At 36.4% G+C, this 23,253-nt stretch overlaps 1 protein-coding gene across 3 annotated transcripts in view; it reads right to left on the bottom strand.

Moving 5' to 3' along the window:
• Nucleotides 1-312: 312 nt before the first annotated feature.
• Nucleotides 313-23,253, bottom strand: part of LOC107555303 (poly(A) polymerase type 3-like) — a 26,709-nt gene continuing 3,768 nt past the window's right edge. Inside the window, exons 3-23 of one of the 3 annotated variants that reach the window (XM_016238059.1) lie at nt 22,759-22,825; nt 22,594-22,675; nt 22,388-22,497; nt 21,925-21,978; nt 21,679-21,790; nt 20,948-21,037; nt 20,429-20,567; nt 20,208-20,280; nt 10,838-10,958; nt 10,156-10,240; nt 8,346-8,399; nt 8,117-8,236; nt 7,905-8,014; nt 7,662-7,786; nt 6,432-6,565; nt 3,996-4,075; nt 3,247-3,482; nt 2,964-3,026; nt 2,756-2,812; nt 2,624-2,659; nt 313-1,128 (exon numbers count right to left, since the gene is read on the bottom strand). In XM_016238059.1, coding sequence (XP_016093545.1) covers nt 1,033-1,128; nt 2,624-2,659; nt 2,756-2,812; nt 2,964-3,026; nt 3,247-3,482; nt 3,996-4,075; nt 6,432-6,565; nt 7,662-7,786; nt 7,905-8,014; nt 8,117-8,236; nt 8,346-8,399; nt 10,156-10,240; nt 10,838-10,958; nt 20,208-20,280; nt 20,429-20,567; nt 20,948-21,037; nt 21,679-21,790; nt 21,925-21,978; nt 22,388-22,497; nt 22,594-22,675; nt 22,759-22,825 — 2,044 coding nt within the window. In that variant the 3' untranslated portion in view covers nt 313-1,032. The remainder of the gene's footprint in view (nt 1,129-2,623; nt 2,660-2,755; nt 2,813-2,963; nt 3,027-3,246; nt 3,483-3,995; nt 4,076-6,431; nt 6,566-7,661; nt 7,787-7,904; nt 8,015-8,116; nt 8,237-8,345; nt 8,400-10,155; nt 10,241-10,837; nt 10,959-20,207; nt 20,281-20,428; nt 20,568-20,947; nt 21,038-21,678; nt 21,791-21,924; nt 21,979-22,387; nt 22,498-22,593; nt 22,676-22,758; nt 22,826-23,253) is intronic. The other 2 variants (XM_016238060.1, XM_016238061.1) reach the window with 2 other exon arrangements.

Here is a 23,253-nt window from a genome sequence, read left to right as displayed (position 1 = left end):
AAAACAACTCTCCTGCCCCAATAAACCATCATTCGTTTGAAATTTCAATCAATCTTTTATATTTTTACATCCATATCCTCAAAATCAGGTCAACAGTAACGAGATGAACTGCCATTTTAATCACATTAGTCATTCGAAACACACCTTTGATTCCACATTAGGAAAATCCCAGCATATAATAAGAAAACTGAGCTGTTCAAAGCAAATAAAAGGTTCAATATGGTTGTCTCTATTTTAATGAATGATATATATATATATATATACATATACATATATATATATATATACATATATATATACATATACATATATATAAATATATATATATATATATATATACACACACACGCGTGGTAAAACAAGCCTAAATGAACGGCCAGCACTGGTCTCCTCAGAGCATTCTGGGAATTCTAGCTATTCCACTCCTAATAACACTCATAATTAATGTCCTGCCAAGACGGCGGAGCGAAACGATGGTGTTTACACTAATCTGAGACTGAGTTGGTTAAATTACAGCTGCATTAGTGAGCTAGAATCATCTGGATGAGTGAGCTAGTGAATTTTCCATGTCAGATTAGTACTGTCATAAGTTCACGCGGATTCAATGCATCTCCACCTACTGAGCACACTTTGATGCTCATCTATACCTTCAGCTCTGTACAATATGGTGGATTGGTCTCCAATGGACCAACTGTATCCTGGAATATAATTACATGCCTCTTTACTGGTTTATAAAAGAAAAAGAAAAATAAAAAGCATATAGCGTCACCGTCTTTCAGATCAAAACAGAAGGTTAAGATTTACAAAGCATGTGCACCAAATCACACGAACACCTTAAATCACATTGAGGTTTTTGGGTATGACATCTCTTTTTCTTTGCATTGTACCAAAGGGGAGGGGGGAGGGAGAGGGCACAGGGAAGTTTGTGGAAGAACAGACCTGCCCCCTTGTGGAGAGCCGTGTTGCACATGGGCAGGAAACAAAGGGACTTTCACCTCCTGAGTACGAGACCGGCCAAAGATTGCGCCGCTTCTACCTGCTGAGTCTCAGCTTGATGGAGTTCTTGACCACGGGGATGGGGTTGGCCGGGAGGATCGGGACATCCGACAGATCAGTGTTAGAGGCTATCTGAGGAACATTAACAAGATAAATCATCAATTTAGCAACACTTAAAAAGTATACACTAATGAAGTACTTACAAATCACTTTTAGTTTATAGTTAATTCATAGTTTAAAAACTGTAGTTAATGCATTAATATACTCTGTACAAATTGTGACTTCTTGATTCATTATCACTGTAATTAACAAATTATTAATTAGCTCATAGTAAAGGTATAGCAATTGGTACCATAGTAAAAAGGTACCACAGTAATTGGTAATAAGGAGTGAATAGTTCTCACATTAGGTCACGGGAAATGGGAAAATGACATTTATTTACATAAAGTGTTACCCTGAATTTTGAGAAGGATGGGAATAATCATGAATAACCGTGTCCAATTGACAAATCTCATTGGTCCTAAATTCTGTATATCAACTTTAACTAAAATATGACTATGAAAATATGATTTTTTTTTTTTTGTAGATTGCTTTCCATAACTGAAAAGACATTTATCTTCTGTAGTGGACACTATCCATTTGTTCATTGGGCATTTTGATAGAAATTTCCATTCAGCTCTACAGAAGACTATTTCAAATTAAATAATGATCATCAAATGAATGATATTTTTTTAAATAAACAATTATACCAAAGCTTCTCTCCAGTCCTTCAAACACTGCAGAAGCTGATCTTTAACATTGTCAAAGATCCTTATTATAGCATGTTATTTTAAAAGCTCTAAAAAAACTATTTGCTTGCCTACAAATCACAATTATCTTACACTACCATTCAAATTTGATCAGTACAATTATACCAAAGCTTCTCTCCAGTCCTTCAAACACTGCAGAAGCTGATCTTTAACATTGTCAAAGATCCTTATTATAGCATGTTATTTTAAAAGCTCTAAAAAAAACTATTTGCTTGCCTACAAATCACAATTATCTTACACTACCATTCAAATTTGATCAGTATGATTTGTTTAATGTTACTGACCAAATAATGAGACTTATGCTCCCAAGGCTTCATTTGATCCAAAAAAAAAAATATATATATATATACATACACACACACACACACACACACATATATACACACACACAATATTCTGAAATATTTGCGATTTAAAATAGCTGTTTTCTACTGTTTTCTATTTTAATATAATTTCAAATGTAATTTCAAATATAATGTAATAACTTTTTTTTTAAATGTAAACTTTTTTTTTTTTTTTTTTTTTTTGCAATTTAATTTTTAAAAAGCTAAATTTTCAGTTTGATCCGTCAGACATCACGGATATCATTCTATAACTTAATTTGGAGCTGAAGAAACATTTATCATCAATGTTGAAAACAGCTGTGCTGCTTAATATTTTTGTTAAAACCATGATGAATAAAAACATTACTTAAAAAAGATCCTACTGATCTCAAAACGTTTGAATTGTAGCGTTCATCATAAACCCGCATTTCATGAGCTTTCATTTCAAGAAAATAAATTTTTTTAGAGCTTAAAAATAGTTAATTTTGTCCTTACCTGTGTAGGCGGTATCTTCTCTGCGGTGTCCACTGCCTGCGAACGACAGGAAATAACATCAGCATTTAGCCTTCTCACATATTCACTCCATTTATCATTATAACCAGCATACCCTTTTTATCATTGGTTTACCGTTAATTCTGTCTCTGTTTTAGATTCACCCTCTGAAGGAACCACTTCAACACTCTGCTGAAAAAAAACAAGAAAAAAAACAAGATGACAAACACTCAAACTGAGTGATGAACAACATGAAGATTACAGACAAACTGCCTCTTCGAGTTCAGTGGATACAAATTTAGCCACTTTTGCAAGAAAAAGTAAGAAAAAAAATAGTCATTACCTCTGGATCCACAGCTACATGGCCATCAGTATCACCCGAGGACTTTGCTTCTGGGGTTGAGAGCTGGAAGAGTAGGATTTAATTATACTTTTCAGGTGCTATCCACACTTTATATTTAACGTTTATGGGTGACTCTTGATTGGAGCAAAAAATGTACACATAAAATTGCTGTTTATATTTTGTAATTTTGCAGTATTAGTCGTGAACACTGTGAAGGACAGGATTGAAAAAGGTGTAGAATACAAAATTTAAAAAAACATTCCACATGAGAGCGTTGTCTTACCTCCTCTACTTTGGCTTTCTCGGACATCTCAATCCCAAGCGGTGAGGCAGGGCTCTTACTGGCAGGGCCAGCAGCTAAACATGGACTGGGATGAGGGTTCTGCTGTACACTGTCCACTTCGGGTTTCTTCTCCGAGTCATGCTGAACTGGTGAGGTGGGCTGCTTTAGTGGAGCTGCACCCTTTCGCACGGCATTGCTACTGGAAGTCCCAACATTATCTGGCTTAGTGCCATCCACTGCAATGATCAACACACAAAATCAGTACTAGCATTAAGAAGTCGTAAAAACATTAAACAAACAAGATCAATTAAAAAAATTTAAAAAAAAGTTAAATCCAAAAAAATGGAAAGTCTTGTCATCATTCACTCACCCTACTGTTGTTCCAAACTCATAACTAATTTCAGTGGAGCACAAAAGGAACAATTTTGAAGAATGTTCACGCTGTTCTTTTCCATTGTGATATTTAAACCGCCTTTCATTTGCCATATCACACCAGGTTTGACTTCTGACGTATGAAAAATGGTTGAAGTAATATGAAGTTAAAAAAAATGTATATGGATGACTTTAATAAAATAAATCTTTCGGGGGGGAAAAGCAGCATTAACATCCTTCAAAACATATCTTTTTGTGTTCTGTGGAGGTTTGGAACGATGAGGTGGAGTTCATTCAGTGAACTATTCCATCAAACGACAAAATTACAAAATAAACATGTCTGCTTTAAAATGACTTTAAGACCCCAGTAGACATACCACCTGCCAGGAGCGTGCTTCCTCTTGAAGTGTCCATAGTTCCCTGCAAATCTGAGGTGTTTGTGGCAGTCCCAGTGGAGCTACAGTCAGAGAGAGAGAGGGAGAGAGAGAGAGAGAGAGGGAGAGAGAGAGAGAGAAGAAAGAAAAAGCCATGTCTATTGGTATTCCCAAAAGATCGGAGTTACAGAAAACTGACAAGTGGTTAATGGAGATAAAATGAAGTTAGGTGAACAGGTGACCAGGTGACCAGGTGAAAATGGTTTGATGTTTTACCCCTGAGGGCTGGAGGCACGGGCGATCTTGACAGCCGAAGGGCCCGTGGGGGACGGCACTGACATGCTGTTGTCACTGTCAACGGACAGGTCGAGACTGCCATCAGTCATCACACGCAGGCCATCAGATGAATGCTACAGGAAAACAGAGAGTGAGTTTGCTGAGTGAGAAAGGTCTCATTATCAATATTACAAGTCTCTAAAATGATGAATATAAATTAGTGCTGTCAAACGATTAATCACAATTAATCGCATCCAAAATAAGTTTGTTTACAAAATGTATGTGTACTGTGTATATTTATTTTATATATATATATATATATATATATATATATATATATATATATATATATATATATATACACATGTATAAATAAATACACAAATACACTATCCAAGATTCACAGGAAGTGTGCGTGTTATATGAAACCGTGCGAACCCTCGTGGAAAAAATCCTCTGTACAATGCGTCTCCTCCACAGAGTATGATTGACGGATAACTGCGGCGGGAAAGACGGAACAGCTCAAAGACTTTGTTTGAACAGCTCCATGAAACGTACGTGTGTCCTCTGCTTGCAAGGTAAAGCTACACTAAACGCTTAGTGAGCAGCGCCATCTGATGCCGAGTTCACACTGCACGAGACGTCGCATCACTGTTGGCTTCACACTGTGACAGATGGGAAGGTGCTATACCAACCCATAGCTGGGTTCTTTTTAACCCAACATTTTTTAGTGAGTACAAGTAGAGGAATGAGTACCCCCTTCTGGCCGGACTAAAACAAGCTCCAGCAGCAAGCTAGTTTTTCACAAAGGGTCTCCCACCAGTGTACCGACCAGGCTCTGGCCTGCCTTGCTTTAGTGAAGAACCAGAATCTGTCTACTGCATGCAACAGCTGTATTTTTGTTCTGAGCCTTAATGAAGCTGCTAGAATAGAGGGTGCCGCCTTGAAATGATAAGATTCTATCTGATATTTTTCTCAAAATTGAGTTATTCACATATTCTTAATCTGTGACAACTTTACATTATGTGAAGTTGTGCACATTTTAGGACTTTTTATTTAGCAAACAAAAAGGTTCTATCTACAAAGTCGAACTCTAACTTCTATAAGGTTCTATATGTGAGCCAATCAATACTTTGAATGCACACAAGCGCACCAATCAGGAGCAACTTTCTTTGTCATGTCGATGTCGCCAGACTGCTCCGTGAAAGCAGGAAAGATTAAACGTGAAATATTTTATTTGTAAAACAATTTTAATACACACACATATATATATATATATATATAGTCAGTGAAAAATTTTTCAATGTTTATTAAGGGTGTAGGGTCGCTAGCGACCTGAGGTAGGCTACGTAATATTGTTGTGCAGAAAAAATATACTCACACTAATTAAACGTCTGATGACTCAGTATGTGCAATTCACCTTTTTTCCTCAAAGTGTCACTGCTTGATACACAATGATGACGTGCTTTCATTTGTAATTATCGCAGGCATAAAACAAATAATATCATCTGCAAAAATTGTACTGGCTTGAACGCCTTTACTGCAGAGCAATTACTGTATGCAGTGAAATATAAGTGTCACTGTCATTTGATGGTGGATGTCGTGAATAGCGATCAAAATGTTTTGAAGAACGAGTTTTGATCGAATATGTTTGAGATCGCGATATGAGCCAGATGCCGAATGTACTGGGGAAATGGAAATAACCCCTTACAAGTTTTAAAAAAATGCTTTATTTTATTTTTTTGTAATTGTTATTAAAATATCAGGAGAGTTTTACACTTGCAGCAGATAGAGATCTTAGATAGCCTTGGTCCGGGTCGCTAAAAACCTGAATATGTATACGATTGGCGAAACATTCATGCATTTAAACCACCTGCCAAGAGCGTGCTTCCTCTTGAAGTGTCTGTTTTTCCCTGCAAATCTGAGGTGTTTGTGGCAGTCCCAGTGGAGCTACAGTCAGAGAGAGAGAGGGAGAGAGAGAGAGAGAGAGGGAGAGAGAGAGAGAGAGAGGGAGAGAGAGAGAGAGAAGAAAGAAAAAGCCATGTCTATTGGTATTCCCAAAAGATCGGAGTTACAGAAAACTGACAAGTGGTTAATGGAGATAAAATGAAGTTAGGTGAACAGGTGACCAGGTGACCAGGTGAAAATGGTTTGATGTTTTACCCCTGAGGGCTGGAGGCACGGGCGATCTTGACAGCCGAAGGGCCCGTGGGGGACGGCACTGACATGCTGTTGTCACTGTCAACGGACAGGTCGAGACTGCCATCAGTCATCACACGCAGGCCATCAGATGAATGCTACAGGAAAACAGAGAGTGAGTTTGCTGAGTGAGAAAGGTCTAATTATCAATATTACAAGTCTCTAAAATGATGAATATAAATTAGTGCTGTCAAACGATTAATCACAATTAATCGCATCCAAAATAAGTTTGTTTACAAAATGTATGTGTACTGTGTATATTTATTTTATATATATATATATATATATATATATATATATATATACACATGTATAAATAAATACACACACATGCATGTATATATTTCAGAAAAATTGTATTGTTATAAATAAAAAATATATTTATTTAAAATATAAATTATATGAATATAAGTATAGACATGTTAATATATCGTAAATAGTAAATACATAGATGTTCAAAATATATACTGTATGTGTGTGTATTTATATATACATAATAAATATACACAGAACACATTATGTAAACAAAAACTTATTTTGGATGCGATTAATCGCGATTAATCGTTTGACAGCATTAATATAAATGTCTATATATCGATTAAAAAATAAAAATAAAATAATAATAATAATAATAATAATAATAATAAAGCATTTAAAACAGTGATCCTAAACCAGGGAGCCAGAGGAAGAATTAATATTAAGAAAGAAAGAAAATTCTAAAAATAAAAATAAAACTCAGAGATCATTTTTCCAACTGCTGTTTTTTTTTTTTTTTTTAAGGACATACAGAATATTCTGTAATCAAATAATGAAATTTGTTTAATTAAATATCAACTGTCCCAGTTTCTGTTAACAAAAAAGTCTGGAAACAAACAGACCATCATAAAACACAGGAAATATCTATATAGAAAATACGGGGGGCCTTCAAATATTGTGTTGGACAATTTGAGTCAAAAGGGTTAGGAACCACTGATCTAAAATGCTTAAATTCCTAGAGTAAAGAATCTAGCATAATCATTTAATAGTCATTTAAAAATAGGCAGTGAGACTTTGGTCGACTAAATCAAAGTCATAAAGCATGCAAGAAGCCAAAAAACAGTAAAACGTCAAATGATATCATAAAGAGGACCCATTTTGTTCTACATTTTGAAACGATTGTTCAGCCTATTTGCAAAATAACAGATGAACGCTTGCCTTTCTCTTGCTCCTCTGAATGGCGACTTTGGGCAGTAGTTGTTGCAGTTGTTTCCTCTTCACATGCATGGCTGTGATTTTCATATCTGCCTCAAACATTTTACTAGTGATCGCCTGCCGGTAAACTACAGAGAACAAATGTTGATTACTGAGAGAAGTTTAATCATGGCGCAATACTAACAAACATCTAGAAAACAGAAGCTGTGTGTTTTTGTTCTCTTGCCAAGAGAAAGCAAGACTTACCAGTGTCTGTGAAGGACTGGATGTCAAATGTCAGGTCCACATTAAGATTTTCTGGTCCCTCCATTTTTTTGAACACAACACCTATTACCCAAATTGTGCTGAACTCCTCCCTGTATGTATACAAATACAGGAAAGAGCGAGTAAAGACTGCCACATTTGACATTACTTCCTTAGGTCATTTTTAAGCCTTTGTTAAAGCGTCTTAAACTCACTTTTCACTTTCCTCTTTTGGCCCGGGGAATGACTGTGGATTCACATGAGCGAGTGTGATGAACTCATTCTTCTCCAGGTTTCCCACCAGGATTCGGATCTTCGATTCCACGAGGCCCACCCTGTCAGACAAACAGTTTATTTAGTCCTAGCCTACAACATTTTTAAACTGATGCAGGGCACATGAGCTGAACATCAGTCCGATAAAGCATGTGACAGTGCTGTACTCACCACTCTAAGTGCTGCTTCTCTGTCGGTGCACTTGCTAGCAACACTATATAATGCCTTGGGACATAAAAGACAGAACAATGCCATTACATCCTTTAGACCACAGTTGTTCAACCAAACCCGGCAAAACCTACAGGGCCGTCCCGCCCCGATATCACTGACACTTCTCTCCAAAGACAAATATATCTTCACTCAACACAGCAGGGATCACTCATGAACACACACTAAGCATCTGAACAACTGTTACAGTAGAAACATGAAAAGATCTAAATGCTGATCAGTTGTCAATCAAACTGAAAAAGAATGTTCTTAAAGGGATAGTTCACCCCAAAATGAAACTTTTGTCATTTACTCACCCTCAAGTTGTTCCAAACCTCTAAGTTTCTTTCTTATGTTGAACACAAAATAAATTTTGAAAAACCACTGCTGGTAGCCATTGACATCCATAGTATTTTTTTCCCTCCATACTATGGAAGTCAATGGCTACCAGCAACTGTTTAGCTACCAACTTTTTTCAAAATACCTTCTTTCGCGTTTTACAGAAAGAAAGAAACGTTTTCATTTTTGGGTGAACTATCCCAACCTGTTTCCCACTAAAAATTCACAAAATACTTTGCTTCTTTGAAGCAAAACTGTTTAACTTTGTCCTACCAAAGTGGCTCAATACAGGTTACTTGTTATTTGAACAGATGGTGTCATGTACAAACTTTCAGCATTATATTGATTACAAAAATGCATGATTTTCTGTGAGATAGCTCAAATTAATAGAGATTTAAAAAAAATAAAAAAAAAAGATTTTTGCATTTTGACCGCAACTTAAGAGTTAATAACTTTATGATTTGTGGATGTATATGTAAAGCAACACACTTTGGACATTTTTTCCCCACACTGATTACATATTAGGGATTTGTCTGGACAGAACAGAATGAGATACTGTAAATCAATCATATTTAATCCATTCTTTGAAACTCGCTAATTGCTACATTGTCTTCAAGGAAGAACTAATGGCGATTATGAATTTTGAGCACCACAATGAACTGCATACAGTCGCTGCATCCTCATGTGGGGTGAGAAGATTGTGTGGGTGAAGGGTTTTCAGAAAGGTTGAAATGAGTTCAAATTTGTTAAAGACGAAACCCCTACTAACAAAAAATTGTTGATTGGATTGCTTTAGACCTCTATTAACCTATTTTGTTAGTCTGAATTCTGTTTCTTTTGCCTGAAATATTGACTTCAAGCCGTTATGATGAACTGCACACCACACTAATAAAATTTTTTTTTAACAAAAACACAGACTAAATGCTACACATTGACGGAAATAGAAAATAAAACAAAATTAGAAACACTATGAAAACACAGACTAACAAGAAATACATTGTACGAATTGTGAACTAAAACATTTTATTTTTGAATTGTATACAAATTAATATAGCACAAGAAAACCAATAAAACCTTTTTAAATAGAAAACCACTTTAAACTTAAATACCTACCTTTAAAATATATCAATTTAACCATCTCAAAAAAATGTTGCATACATTTCAGGCATGCTCTACAATTGTAATTGGACTAGAACACATTTTAACTGTCAAAAACGGTAGAGTGTCATAAAAGCCATTGTGTTGTACTCCATATGCATAAACCGATAGTATGCAAAATTCTGCTTTTATTTCAAATTGATGACACTGATTACATAAAATAGTTATTGTGAATGGGCTATGAATGTGTGTGGGTGCAGTTTTGAGAAATAAATCTTTATTGAAATGATTAATTCTCACCATGAGTGTCCAACAGGATATGCAGCTTAATACATACTTGTATTTCTGAAAGAAGTTTGGTGCTTCAAATAGTTTGGACCATTCTGCTTTATTCAGCAATATTTCATCCGTGATCGCAAGACCTGCGAGGAGTTAAACAATTCAAATGTGAGTCAAATACGTGTAATATTGGCGTAATATCAGCGTCTTTTAGCTTAAAACAAATCACTCAACCAGAAATGAAATTTCCGCCATTATTCCAAACCTGTATGACTCGGTTTTTAATCACACTGTATTTAAAAGGACAAAATAAAACAGCACCATGAAAGTAGTTTATACACCACCTAGATCCATATTTGAATGTACCTGAACACAAATGAGATTTAAGAGCTTTTGCAGAGCCAATTTATTTTCAGCCCATTTAAATTTTTGGTCTGTTCCTCAAACAAAACTTCAGAAGACTTTAAATATAGCACATAAGTTGTACGTAATTATTCATGGCACTTTTTAAATGTTCATTTTTTGGGGACTTGAGACCATGTCTCCATTCACTTTCGCAGTTTGAAAGCAATAAAGGTGCACATTATCTAAAACATCTTATTTTGTGTTACACTGCAGAAAGAAAGTCATACAGGTTTGAAACAACATGAGGGAGAGAAAATGTTTATGTGATATTTTGAGATCATTCTTTTCATTATACTATGAGAATGTTTCTAGGGATCTTCAGAAATGAGACTGACCCCGCTTGAACTCTTCCACCATGATGGCCCGAGTAGAGGTGGACACATTGTAAGTGGAGTTTTGTTGAGGGTAAGCTGGTGTGATGATTGGCATGAGGTGGTACCGGTCACTGGGGGTTACCTGAAAGGAAAAAAGCCCAAAACATTAGCAGTGCAATAAAGCAAAATTCATACACACACACACACACACCCTGAAGTCTGAAGTGAGTAATCTAACTGAGGCAGCACAGAAAAATCATTGTACCATTTAGTAAATGATATGCTAATGTAGCTGTCTATAGAGGCCTCTGTAGAAAGCCCGAGTATGATTTATGTCGGATGACAATATTTGTTTATAAAAAAATAAAAAAAACATGACAGCAAAATAAGAAAGCAATATTCTGAACATTTATGATATGTTCGATATTACTTTCATTTAAAATTAACCAGCACCAACAATATTGTGATGATAATGTGGCTTCTTATTAGTTCAACACACTTCCTGACTGTCAGTTTTGTACTCATTACCTATATCAAGTAGGGTTGTGCCGATAGACCAGGGGTCGCCAACTGGCGGACTCCGGGCCGAATCCGGACCGCGAGATGCGTCCATCCGGACCGCGAAGCCTTTTGACATAATGAAATAAATAAATGCCAAATGCTAATTTCTAATCAAATCAATTTTATATCAAGCACATCAAGGTCAGCTCAGTAGAGCTGTTTGGGTCCTACTGCGCCACGGGTTGCTATGTTTAGACGTACAGTCGTGCATGCAGTGAAGAGAGCGGCGCGCAGACAAGTGAATAATTCAATTTCAGTGAGTGAAAAACAATGGCATTCTCAAAAATGAGGAAAGTTGATGGGTCCTTAAGTTTTCAATTTTAAGCCATAAGAAGTCTTAAATGGTACAAGAAATTATGATTTCAGGAGGTCTTAAATTTGGGGACGGAAAGACAAGAACTGCGATACGGCTGAATGTGACGATTAAACTTCAATAGGCAATGATTTCATTGAATAAATGAGTGCTGCAGTCAGATGCTGTGCTGCTTTGTGTACTGCCGTTACCGGGGAAACTGCTATATTTCTGAGGGTCTGACAACGCCACCTGCTGGCAGAGAATGAATGTGCATTTTCCCGTCTGCAGTTTTTGTTCAGAACAACATGAAAATCAACCCATGTTTTTACGCAGCAAATACGCAGAGCTGTAAATGTGAACTGGTGGATCGACAAGAAGATAATTCATTATAAAAATTTATTCCATGCTCTGTCTGAATACTCGATTCTGACTGGCTGGCTGTTATGCATTAAAACAGTTTAATGCACAGATCATTTAATCAAGTCAGTTTAATCACCGTTCTATATTAAAAGGGTCATATGACGTTGCTAAAAAGTATTTGGTGTAATGCAATGTGTTTATGCGGTTTAAGGTAAAAAAAAAAACATTATTTTCAACATACTGTACATTTTTGTTGCTCCGCTATGCCCCGCCTTTCTGAAACACGTTGCTAAAAAGTATTTGGTGTAATGCAATGTGTTTATGCGGTTTAAGGTAAAAAAAAAAAACATTATTTTCAACATACTGTACATTTTTGTTGCTCCGCTATGCCCCGCCTTTCTGAAACACGTAGATTATTACAAAGCTCATCGTTCTGAAAAGCGAGGTGTACGCTGATTGGCCAGCTATCCAGTGCATTGTGATTGGCTGAAAACCTCAAGCGTGTGACGGAAATGTAACACCCCTTACCATACTGTGATGCCGTGTACTGCCCGACAAGACAAAAACAATAAAACCCATTACAAACGAGGCATTTGTTGCATCCAGTGGGGACACAACTACTGATTATAATAACTTAACTTATACAGTCTTTGCACGCGTTGCGTATCGCGCTGCATAAACATAAAACCATGTCTGGAGAAACGACAAACAACAAGTGCTACTCTACACTGCTCAAAACTCGCGTTTGAATCGTCAGTAGCAAATTCTTTATATAAAAAAAACATACTTACAGGCTGTGAGTCAGAAGCGACACTGTCCTTGCAAATTTGGAACTGCCCCACTTTATAGAAACCGGCATTGTAGGCTACTCTCAAATTAAACAGTCCTCATCCTCCGCAAAATGCACTGCACACATCTGAATATTTGGGTTGTACTGTTCTGGAACAGTGTTGTAAATACAACTTAACCACTGATTTCTAGCCATGTCCTCTTTTGGAAGACCAAACAAAGTAGTTTCGCTTTCACAACGAAACAGCGTCACACACAGCGGGCTAGAGTGAGTGGTTGCGGCAACCACATGTGACGACCCCGGGCTGGACTCCACTTTGTCCACGGTAAAAGCCAATCCAGCGATTCACAGCGCGAAGTTGATGTATTTCCTCAGCGACCAGCACGGATCAGCTCCAGGCATGACGAAGCGGATATTGTCCTCTTTTGGAAGGCCAAACAAAGTAGTTTCGCTTTCACAACGAAACACACAGCGACTTCACGACATGGCAGAGCGCCAACAACAATACTACAGCGAGAATAAAAGTTACGCCTTCTTTCTTTGCATGAACATTTGAGCGGCGTTATGCAAATCTTCCCACATCGTGACGTAGACATGTGGGGGTGTGTTAGAACGAGTCGTTTTAGGAGGGCGTGGTTGACAGGATTTGAGACTTTAGTCTTTGCAACTTTACAGATCTTCTTTATGCACCAAGAGCTTGTAACACTCCAAAGAGAAAGGAAAAATTTAAAATCGTATCATATGACCCCTTTAATGTGCTGCTTTAATTGATGCACACACACACCACTCGCACATAAACGCAGTGAGAGGGAGAGAGGTCGGAGATTGCAGACACATTGTCGGTGCTGCCCCACGACTTTTATTAATAAAATAGTTTAGATACTAGATCGCTACATTATATTTCTCAGCAACGACGTAAAATCGAAAATAACAGCTTCTTTGTTTGTAGAGAAAAACTTGCAGACACAGGTAACTCACATGCACAACTGTCATCTCTCTCTCGATAGATCGATCAATAATTCATTCAAATAAATGCTATAATTCATTCAAATAGATGTGGTCTTACCGGACTATTTCATCTCTGTATCTGATTTGAAGCGGGCAGAATGCTAGATCTAACGAGACGCAACTGATGAAAATAACCGTAATTTAAGGGTCATTTAACCCTTCCGGTTAAATCTTGTGCTGCTAACATCATAAACAAATTGTTGTCAATGCTGGCATAGGGCTGTGCGATATGACGATATATATCGGATGGATGAAATAAAAAGTCTATCGTTTCATATTATGCTCTATCTTTTATTTCGTGGTATCACAAAATACATTGTTTACGGTAATAATTTTTCAGAATTTGGATGACTGCGATCTTTACACGCCACCACGGGACGTGAAGGGGAAACAGAACCAGGTGGTGAACGACAAGCCAGGACAAAATGAGGAGCTTGTTCCTAAACGAGGGACTACATCGGTAGCATGGACACACGTTTTTAAGCACTGCAGTTTTAAAACAACCGATTTTAAGCCGTTGAAACAAACAACAGAGCTATATGCGTGCGACGTCTCTGTTTCTGTGTGAGAGGAGCATGCATTTTTTTTTGCCACTTTATTGGCTTTGAACGATTACATAAACACACTTATATGCATCAGAATCCCCGTCTATGCAAGTATCCTCATAAACACAGCGAGTTAGGTCTTAAGAGAGAGTAAACAACTGAAAAAGAAAACTCATATGTAACCGTAAATTGGATCCGGACTTCGGTCTTAAAGGGGAAGTTGTCGAATATTCGTCCTGTCTGCCATTTATATTAATCAAACAACAGTGAGAGAAAATCTCTCACTGCACTCGACTAAATCACTTTTGTAACTTTAATAAAAAAAAATTATAATAATAATAATGATATTTATATACATGTATAGAATCTATACATAATACACGTGTTAAATATATCTATCAATCCATCTATCTATAGATAGATAGATAAATAGATGTAATTAACACAGTGAAGACTATGATTTAAGCAATGCATGTAGCGTATCTTACTTATTGTAGTTTTTGTCCTATTGCTTGCAATTCGTTTCTTATCCTTATTTCATCACTGACTTTATCTTTATAGGTTTGTGTGTGTGCGCGCGTGTCTCTTTTTAGGCTTGTATTAGTTTGATATTGACATTGGTGACAAGGATTGTGAAAATTCTATGGTATCAAAGACTTTAATATTATAAAAACCTTTTTAAAAGAAAATAAATAACTATATTGTGATATATATCATTATCGTGATATAAAATGAGTCATATCGTGATATAAAATTTGGGTCATATCGCCCAACCCTATGCTGGCAAATGACCGTGGAATAAGTGGGATAATCAACGGCCTGCCATGCATTAAATAATTAAAGGATTTTTAATGCACTCCGCTTCGTGTCGGGTGGTTCTTGGCCTCCACGTCATGCATTTAAAATCTTTTAATGCATGGCAAACTGTTGATTATCCCTTACTTAAACAATTAAGACGTCAGTAAAATATGTGTTATTTAATTAATATAATAATTGATTGATAATAATTGTAAAAATTAATATAATTGATACTTTTGACTCCATTTTCTTAAAAAAAAAAACTTTTAAAAAGTTTAAAGGCTAAAATGTGAAATTTATCATTTTATAAAAAAATTTGTTTTTGTGAAAACACGTGTCTGAACTGTATATCATGCTTTTTACAGTCATGTTAATTTTATTTGTGCAAGTCTTAAAAAAGGTCTTAATCTTAAATTTGAGCTGAACTATCCTGCAAAAACCATCAATTCATGTTTTTAGGAATAAGTTTCCAGACCTCGGCTGGTGAGGAGGGTTCATTACTGGACCTCAAGCAATTTTAGTTGAAGACCTGTGCGATAGACGACAGTATCATGCATGAACGACAGTCAGATATCACATGTGGCTGACGCCTTTGACTATAGCAAAACTATTATTATTATTATTGTTAATATTAGGCTAGTATTATCATCTAAATAATATTGGGGCTGGGACAATAAATCGATGCATCACGATTCGTGGATTGATTCTGAGATTATCAGAATGCAACGTGATTCTCTCTCGAATCGATTCTGAGAGTCGTTTTTAACAGCAGATGGCTCTCTAGGGTAGTTTTTAACTGCACACTCAAATGCTCATGAAGAAGTGCACTTGTGAGTTCGGCTGAGTAATGTAAGTGGTTAAATGTACTTGCACATCGGCTTTTATGCTTCTATGACGCAAGATTAATGTAAACTAGGGGTGCAACGGTTCTCTGTAAAAAAATCTAACCATATCGTTCTCCACACATGGTTCGGCATACACTAGGACCGCGGTTCAGCTTAACTCTGAGTGCATCTGTAATATGGTTTGTTAGAGTTCAGCTAATGCATGTTTCTGTTGATGGATACAAATTCTGGCTTCCCAATACATTACAACAAGAGCGATGAGAGAGAGAAAAAATATGTGGACAAACCAGTCACTCTTTAATCAATGCGAGTGCTTTATGCTGGAATAACTGTCATTTATGCCGTCATCACGTGTTGATAGCGCTGGTGAGACCACGTTGTTATCTGTGTTTAAACTAAACTCATTTAAGCCTTGCCAGTTTAAATATTAAAGAGCCAGAAGACGTGAACTCACGCGCGCAGTGAGAAGATCTGTGTGGCCGCTCATCCGAAGCACGTGAACCCGCGTCTCAGAACACGCACAAATATTAAGCTCTCTGTGAAGTTTTGTGTTTGAATGGACAAATTCACTCAAATTATGTCAAAATGCCCATCTTGGTGAGTATCCTAGCAGACATAGTCGGCTGAACGTACAGTATCAGTGCGTTCTCTTAAGGTGACAGCACTTTCTTAATGTTAATCAAACAGCAAACCACGGAAACCTCTCACTGCTCTTAATTGAATAACTTTAATAAGGATTCACCTTTAATTTATACAGTCAAATATGCAATGTTATTTTGCATTTGATTTATTCCATTTCTGTACCTAAAAACTATGTTAGACCTACCTAAAAAACCTGAAAAGCACTGTTTATTTTATTTATCTTTTTTCACTGTTTATTTATTTGTGCTGTTGCTTGTAGTTAGATTATTTGTTCTTATTTTCTTTATTTTTATTTGCCAATAGTTTTTTCCCTTAACATAGCGCATACCGAACCGTACCGAAACCGTGACTCGAAAACCGTGATACAAGCCGAACCGTGAGTAAGTTGAACCGTTGCACCCCTAATATAAACACAGCCCACTGTGAACATCCTTGTAATTCGCTTCAACCTTTTCGAACTTTATGAATGATTATTTTAGGTTCAAATGGTGCACGTGTAAGGAACTGGATGCAAGCAGAATAAGGCTATTTCTAAAGCACGCAGTACCATCTGCTGTTAAAAACTACGCTCAGAATCGATTCAAAAGAGAATCGCGATGCCTTCGGAAAATCTCAGAATCAATGCAGAATAATTTCACGATGCATCGATTTACACACGATTCCATTGAGTTTATGAATGCAGCGGCCAATCAGAGGCGTTCAGATGAATCATCGCTGCAGCACAAGCGTTTTGTTGTTCAGTGCCCGCGCTCGCTGACTGAATACTGCTCTCTCACGAATTCTCTCCTCATAATCAACAAAGTGCAGATGTACGTGCGATGTAAGTGTAAGAGATTTATTCATCATACAGTGTAGATAGCTTCACCGATTATAACGGGAGTGTTTAGAGTGCATAAACTCATGCTAGAATAAAGTCAGTGATGATGTTCTTTGATAAATGTTTTTTGCTTGATTTCTGTAGCTGTTGTTTGAATAACTGAGGAAATGTAAGCATTATAATTAGTAACTTACAATGTTTCTATTTAATTGTTATGTAAAATACAAATTCAGTAATATTACATTTTATGACATGACATCCATTAGCCACCTGACTAGATATAAGAAGATATAATGTGAAGCTAATAGATTACAGTAATATTAGGCTGCTTTTAGCCTTACCCTGAAATAAGTTCACTATCCGGCTATGAATCTATGCAAGTAAACAATTAAATAAATTAGCATGGTATCATCACGTATCGGCGATCTCACAGGCTGACGATAGGACTATGGAGGATATCGCCCAACACTAATGTCAAGACTTAAGTAATAAAGGAATTTTAATAGTCTATTGATCCTAATCTTTGGTGCTCTCAAAACATTGCTTGATTTATTTATCACACATAATTAGTGTTGAATAATCATTTTTTAAGTTCTGTTTGGTATTATTGGTGCAACAATTTATTCACTTCATCTTGTAACCTCCAATACCAGAAATGTCATTGGGAAGTTTGATTCATTTCCACGTCACTTTCACAATTCCACAAATGTTTTAAATTCTCCCCACACAGAATTTAACAAATTACATATAGGTGAACAGTGTTATTTACTGACATATACTGATATTAATGTATTACTATTGTTATGTTTAAAAAAAAAAAAGATTAAATGTAAGCGTACCTTCAGTTCATTGTGCATAAAAAACCTGCCTTGATTATTTTAGCTAGATTTGAACATCTAACATGAAATTTACAGATCAACAAATACATTTATAAATGTCAATTGTCATATATATATATAGGGATGCACCGATACCACTTTTTCCAGTACTCGCCCGATACCGATACTTTTATTTTTGGTACTTGCCGATACCGAGTACCGATACCAATATTTTCATTGCATGTGTAAATTTTTTAAATATTGGGTACAGAAACCAAAAGAGTATGTATAATGTTAGTTGGTTAACTTCATTAATCAAATAGATAGTCAAACCAAAATGTATTCAGACACCTTCAACATTTCTCACATCATCACAGTTTATTCGCTATAGTTTAGAACATGGTAATAAAATATGACAAAAACTCAAGAGTTAAACTGTGTCAGAACAAATTCAGCTTGATAATGTCAGATAACTTTGATAGAAAGGTATGTAATGGATTACAATAAACCAAAAATTATTCAGACAGCTGTCAATATTTACACAACTATCAATACTTTGTCGGGTGACCCTTAGCCTTAATGGGCATGCTGTCAACCAGCGTCATGCAAACCTGAACTTCAATTTTTTCTCAGACTCGGTCTGAATAATTTTTGGTCCCAAATTTGAATCAATTTTACTGGTAGTTTACTGTATGAAGAATTTTTGGGTATAATATATCACAGTTTAGTTTATTTTGCTATCCTCACTTTACATAAATGAACTATAGTGTCTTACACCCACTAGTAACAAAATATAAACAATTATATCTGGTCTCTGAATAATTTTTGGTTTGACTGTATATCCTTCTGTTATTTTCACACTTAATTATGCCCATTAAAATGTATTTTACAAGTTTTTGTTACTTTCACTGTTCATTTTTCTCTCTCTCTCTCTATGGTACATCATCTTTAATTTAATAGCATCAGAGCTGCTCCATTGCAGCGGCTTAGTACTGTAATCACGCGATTTGCTGTAATAATACAGAACCACTCGTTATAAATCTCCTAACTGTGATATTTTCAGAAACAGAAGTCGCGTTTTTTTCATCTGAAATGTGCAGCGATTTATTTTTCAAAGCCACTCATATAATGCAGAAACACTCATGAAGCAGGCAAAACACACACAACGCGTGCGCGTATTTGTACTGGTGCAGAATGAGGGACAAGTACAGTACAGCCTAGCGCATTTCACACAGGCTGTTAGTTTCACTTTCGCCAGAAAGTCGTGTATGCTTAAGGGTAAAAATAAATGACGTTTATAGTGAAAGCCCCTATAAATTGTCTTATATTTACGATTTAGTTTTAATCCAAATGATGTGTGCTAAGTGAGCGAACATCAATAAAGATCACACAACAGAAGTGTGCGCCCTCTCTCTCTCCCTCCCTCCCTACCAGTATCTTGTGCATTGTTTTACTTACTTCTTTTAGATATCTCCGACCGAACTACAAACTTTCCAGTAATGTCTGTGAGAAAGGTATATTCACTCGACAAGCTCGCGCATCTGCGCCGCCGTGCGCTCAATCCACTCAGCGCGATTTGCTTACCCCCAAATCAGCTATACAGGCATTGATACTGAATGTTTTATATTCATTGCATACATATACTTGGTAATCGTAGACATCTTTAATCTCTAATAACTCCATTCTGCTGTCTGTTGTCTGTGTTTCTTTGTCTGAATATGGCACTTATCACATGCTGTGTGGTATCGGCGTTTGGTATCGGGGCATTTTAAGAGTACAAGTACAGGAGCTCAGTATCGGGCCCGATACCAGTATTGGTGCATCCCTAAAATATATATACATACACACACACACACACACACACACACACACAATACAAAAAAAATAAATAAATAAATGAATAAAGGAGTACCCTGGGATCCCAGACTGGGAGGTTGAGATTACAGTCTTCAGGTTGCTTCAGAAGGACAGGGTTTGGCCATTCCCTGAAAAAAAAAGCAGGGAAAAAACAATTAATGAATCAATCTGAAGAGAACAGGTCTCTGAAAACAAAGACCAGAAGTTTATATTTATATTCTGCATTATCTCATTGACTTCAAACCAGTGGTAACAAGGTCAGTTTGAAAAACTCACCACTTTGAGAAAACCAAGAAGAACTTATGGACCAGCGTGGATGCCACAGCATTGGGGTAAAGTTGGCAGGTTCTTGCAACCAACATGGCCCATGATACGCCCCCCAGAAAACCCAGGATATTTGAGTAGATATTATGACCTGTAAGAGTTTCAAATAATATCAGATTTCTTTAATCCTTCGAACCAACGATATAAATGAACGTACCTGCCATTTTTCAATTTCACATCCAGAGTTAGGTCAAATGAAGCATTTCTAAAAGCCAAATAGCAATCAAAAATTGATTGCTTTTTCAATAAAGTGCAAGCATAAGCACGTGTCACTGATTTCTAGGCAGCAAATGCAAGCCAAAAGAACCTCCTGCAGGCACAAAGTGGCAGTGCTGCTTTTCATTGACTGCACTAATTCCCGCAAACACTGCAGGACATTTAAGGTCACTGTGGGGATTGTTTTCACATTTGACCAATTGTGGCATGTTCCATGAACAGAACACAATGCAAGGCTGACAAGCAACTACTCACGTTTGGCCCACAGTTTGATGGCTCTTAGAGTCAGTCTGAAATTCTCTATGTTGGGCACCAGGTGAAGAATTTCATCAGTAACTCTGCAACCTGTAAGTCAGCACATTTAGAAAATCAAAAAGATGATAAATCAAGATTACCAGGGGAAAACGTAAGCAGACTAAATTTAGGGCTGGGCTTGACATAATAAATTAATCGGTTTTAATCGATCTTGATTTTGATGAACCAATACGAATTGACCCTTTGCAGGGAGTTTGATTGACAGACGATCTGACCAATCATAACAGCGAATCTGCCATTTTTTCCAGACAGGAGAGTAGATTAACTACAGTGGACTTGTACTTGAAAAAATGGTGTGCACTGACGTCAATTTGCAGTTGAAACAAGATACCTTCTGATGTTGATGTTTATTTCGTGCTACTATAACTAGTAAAGCAGAAGAGATGATTGGTTCACGTGCTGCACTGTCATGACACATTAAAGAACCACAAAATGTTATTGTTTGAATTTCTTTAAAAAAAAAATGACAGAAGCTGAGACTTTGTTTCATACCAAAAGTAACCTGCTCTATGTATTTTAGACTGCTTTGCCTTAGACAAACTGACATGATTTATATCCGAACAAAATGACATTGAATCAAAAATCTAATCAAAGAGCTTGTGAATCAGAATGGAATCGATTCTCAAAATGTCAATACTCAGCCCCAAAATGAATCATTTATGACTAATTACCATTTAAACTCCGGATGCAGCGAATGTCAAGATTCTTTAGCAAGCCATCATCTCGCAAATCCAGGTTTTCTGGAATGGTTTGTAGAGCCAGTCGGGCAAATAGTATGTCAATCTGCCAAAAACATATCAACATATTACAAAAAATATATATGTGTATATAAATATATACACACGTTCTTAAAACGACATGATCATTTTGGCATGAACAATCCCTTTATTTCATGCAAGGATGTTTAAAAAAAATACCTCAATGCCATCAAAGGACAGCTTTATCACTGGTACAAACGCTTCCTCCACCGCCTAGAAGGCAAGAGCAAAAATCAATCATTAAAGGCGTCATATGATGCGATTTCAAGTTTTCCTTTCTCTTTGGAGTGTTACAAGCTGTTCATGAATAGATAAGATCCCTAAAGTTGCAAAGACTAAGGTCTCAAACACATAGAGATATTCTTTATAAAAGTTAAGACTTGTCCACGCCTTCCTAAAACGCCTCGTTTAAACACGCCCCCACATGTCTACTTCACGATGTGGGAAGATTTGCATAACACCGCCCACAGTATGTTTTTTTAACCTTAAACCGCATACACATTTCATTACACCAAATACACAAAATAATGTTATTTTTAGCAGCATCATATGACCCCTTTAAGCCTCAGAGATCTTGTAGGTTAGACGTATATATGTACGCCATTCAAAAAAGGCATCCTACCCTCAGGTCTTTGACCTCCTCCTGCTCCTTTAATTTCTCGTAAAACGAGGAGAAGAAGTCTGATCTCTCCAAATGACGGGGTGCGACACAGAGAGCATCAATATCAGCACCTACACAATTAGGTTAGTGAATGAGATATCACAGACACACAGAGACTCCGTGAAGTACATGTCCTAATCGATCTAGAACTAGTGTATAAAACTTACCCTTGGTATGAACTCCAAGTCTGTAGGATCCAAACGTGAAGATTTTTCCACAAACATTATCAATCACTGATGATGGAATATTCTGTGATTACATGAAAATATATAACAGTTAGTATCTGTGGGCAGTTATTCATGTATATTATAATTAAAAGGACAAAAAGTTACCTTCGCTTGACTGATTTCACGAATCCACACCTGAACCAATGTATTTAACTTCCCAAGCACTAGGATTCTGTGGGCAAAAGAAACATCTTAACACAAAAGCAATTTGATGAAGCCTAAAGCTGGGACAAGACTATGCTGTATTACTTAGATTTATCCATATTTATGGATGTGTATTGAATGAAATATTTAACACAATTAAAAAAAACTGAACTGTTTTATTTGATTTTATCTTAAGTTAACATACACTACCATTCAAAAGTTTAAGGCAAGTATGTATGGTCATGTAATATTTTAGAAATAAGTCTCTCATGCTTATCAATGCTACATGTATTTGATTAATAATACATTTAAAAACATGAAATATTAATTCAATTATAATATCAAAATAACGGTTATAAAAAGAACTGTTTTCTGTTTTTATAGATTTTAACATTTTAAAGCAACCGATTACTCCAGTCTTCGGTTTCACATGTCAAGAATGAATATATATATATA

Source organism: Sinocyclocheilus grahami, unplaced genomic scaffold (genome assembly GCF_001515645.1).
Source record: "Sinocyclocheilus grahami isolate Dianchi unplaced genomic scaffold, SAMN03320097.WGS_v1.1 scaffold530.1, whole genome shotgun sequence".
Taxonomy (NCBI): Eukaryota; Metazoa; Chordata; class Actinopteri; order Cypriniformes; family Cyprinidae; genus Sinocyclocheilus; species Sinocyclocheilus grahami.
The sequence above is the reverse complement of the archived record's forward strand: the minus strand, read 5'-3'. Positions and strand labels throughout refer to the sequence as shown.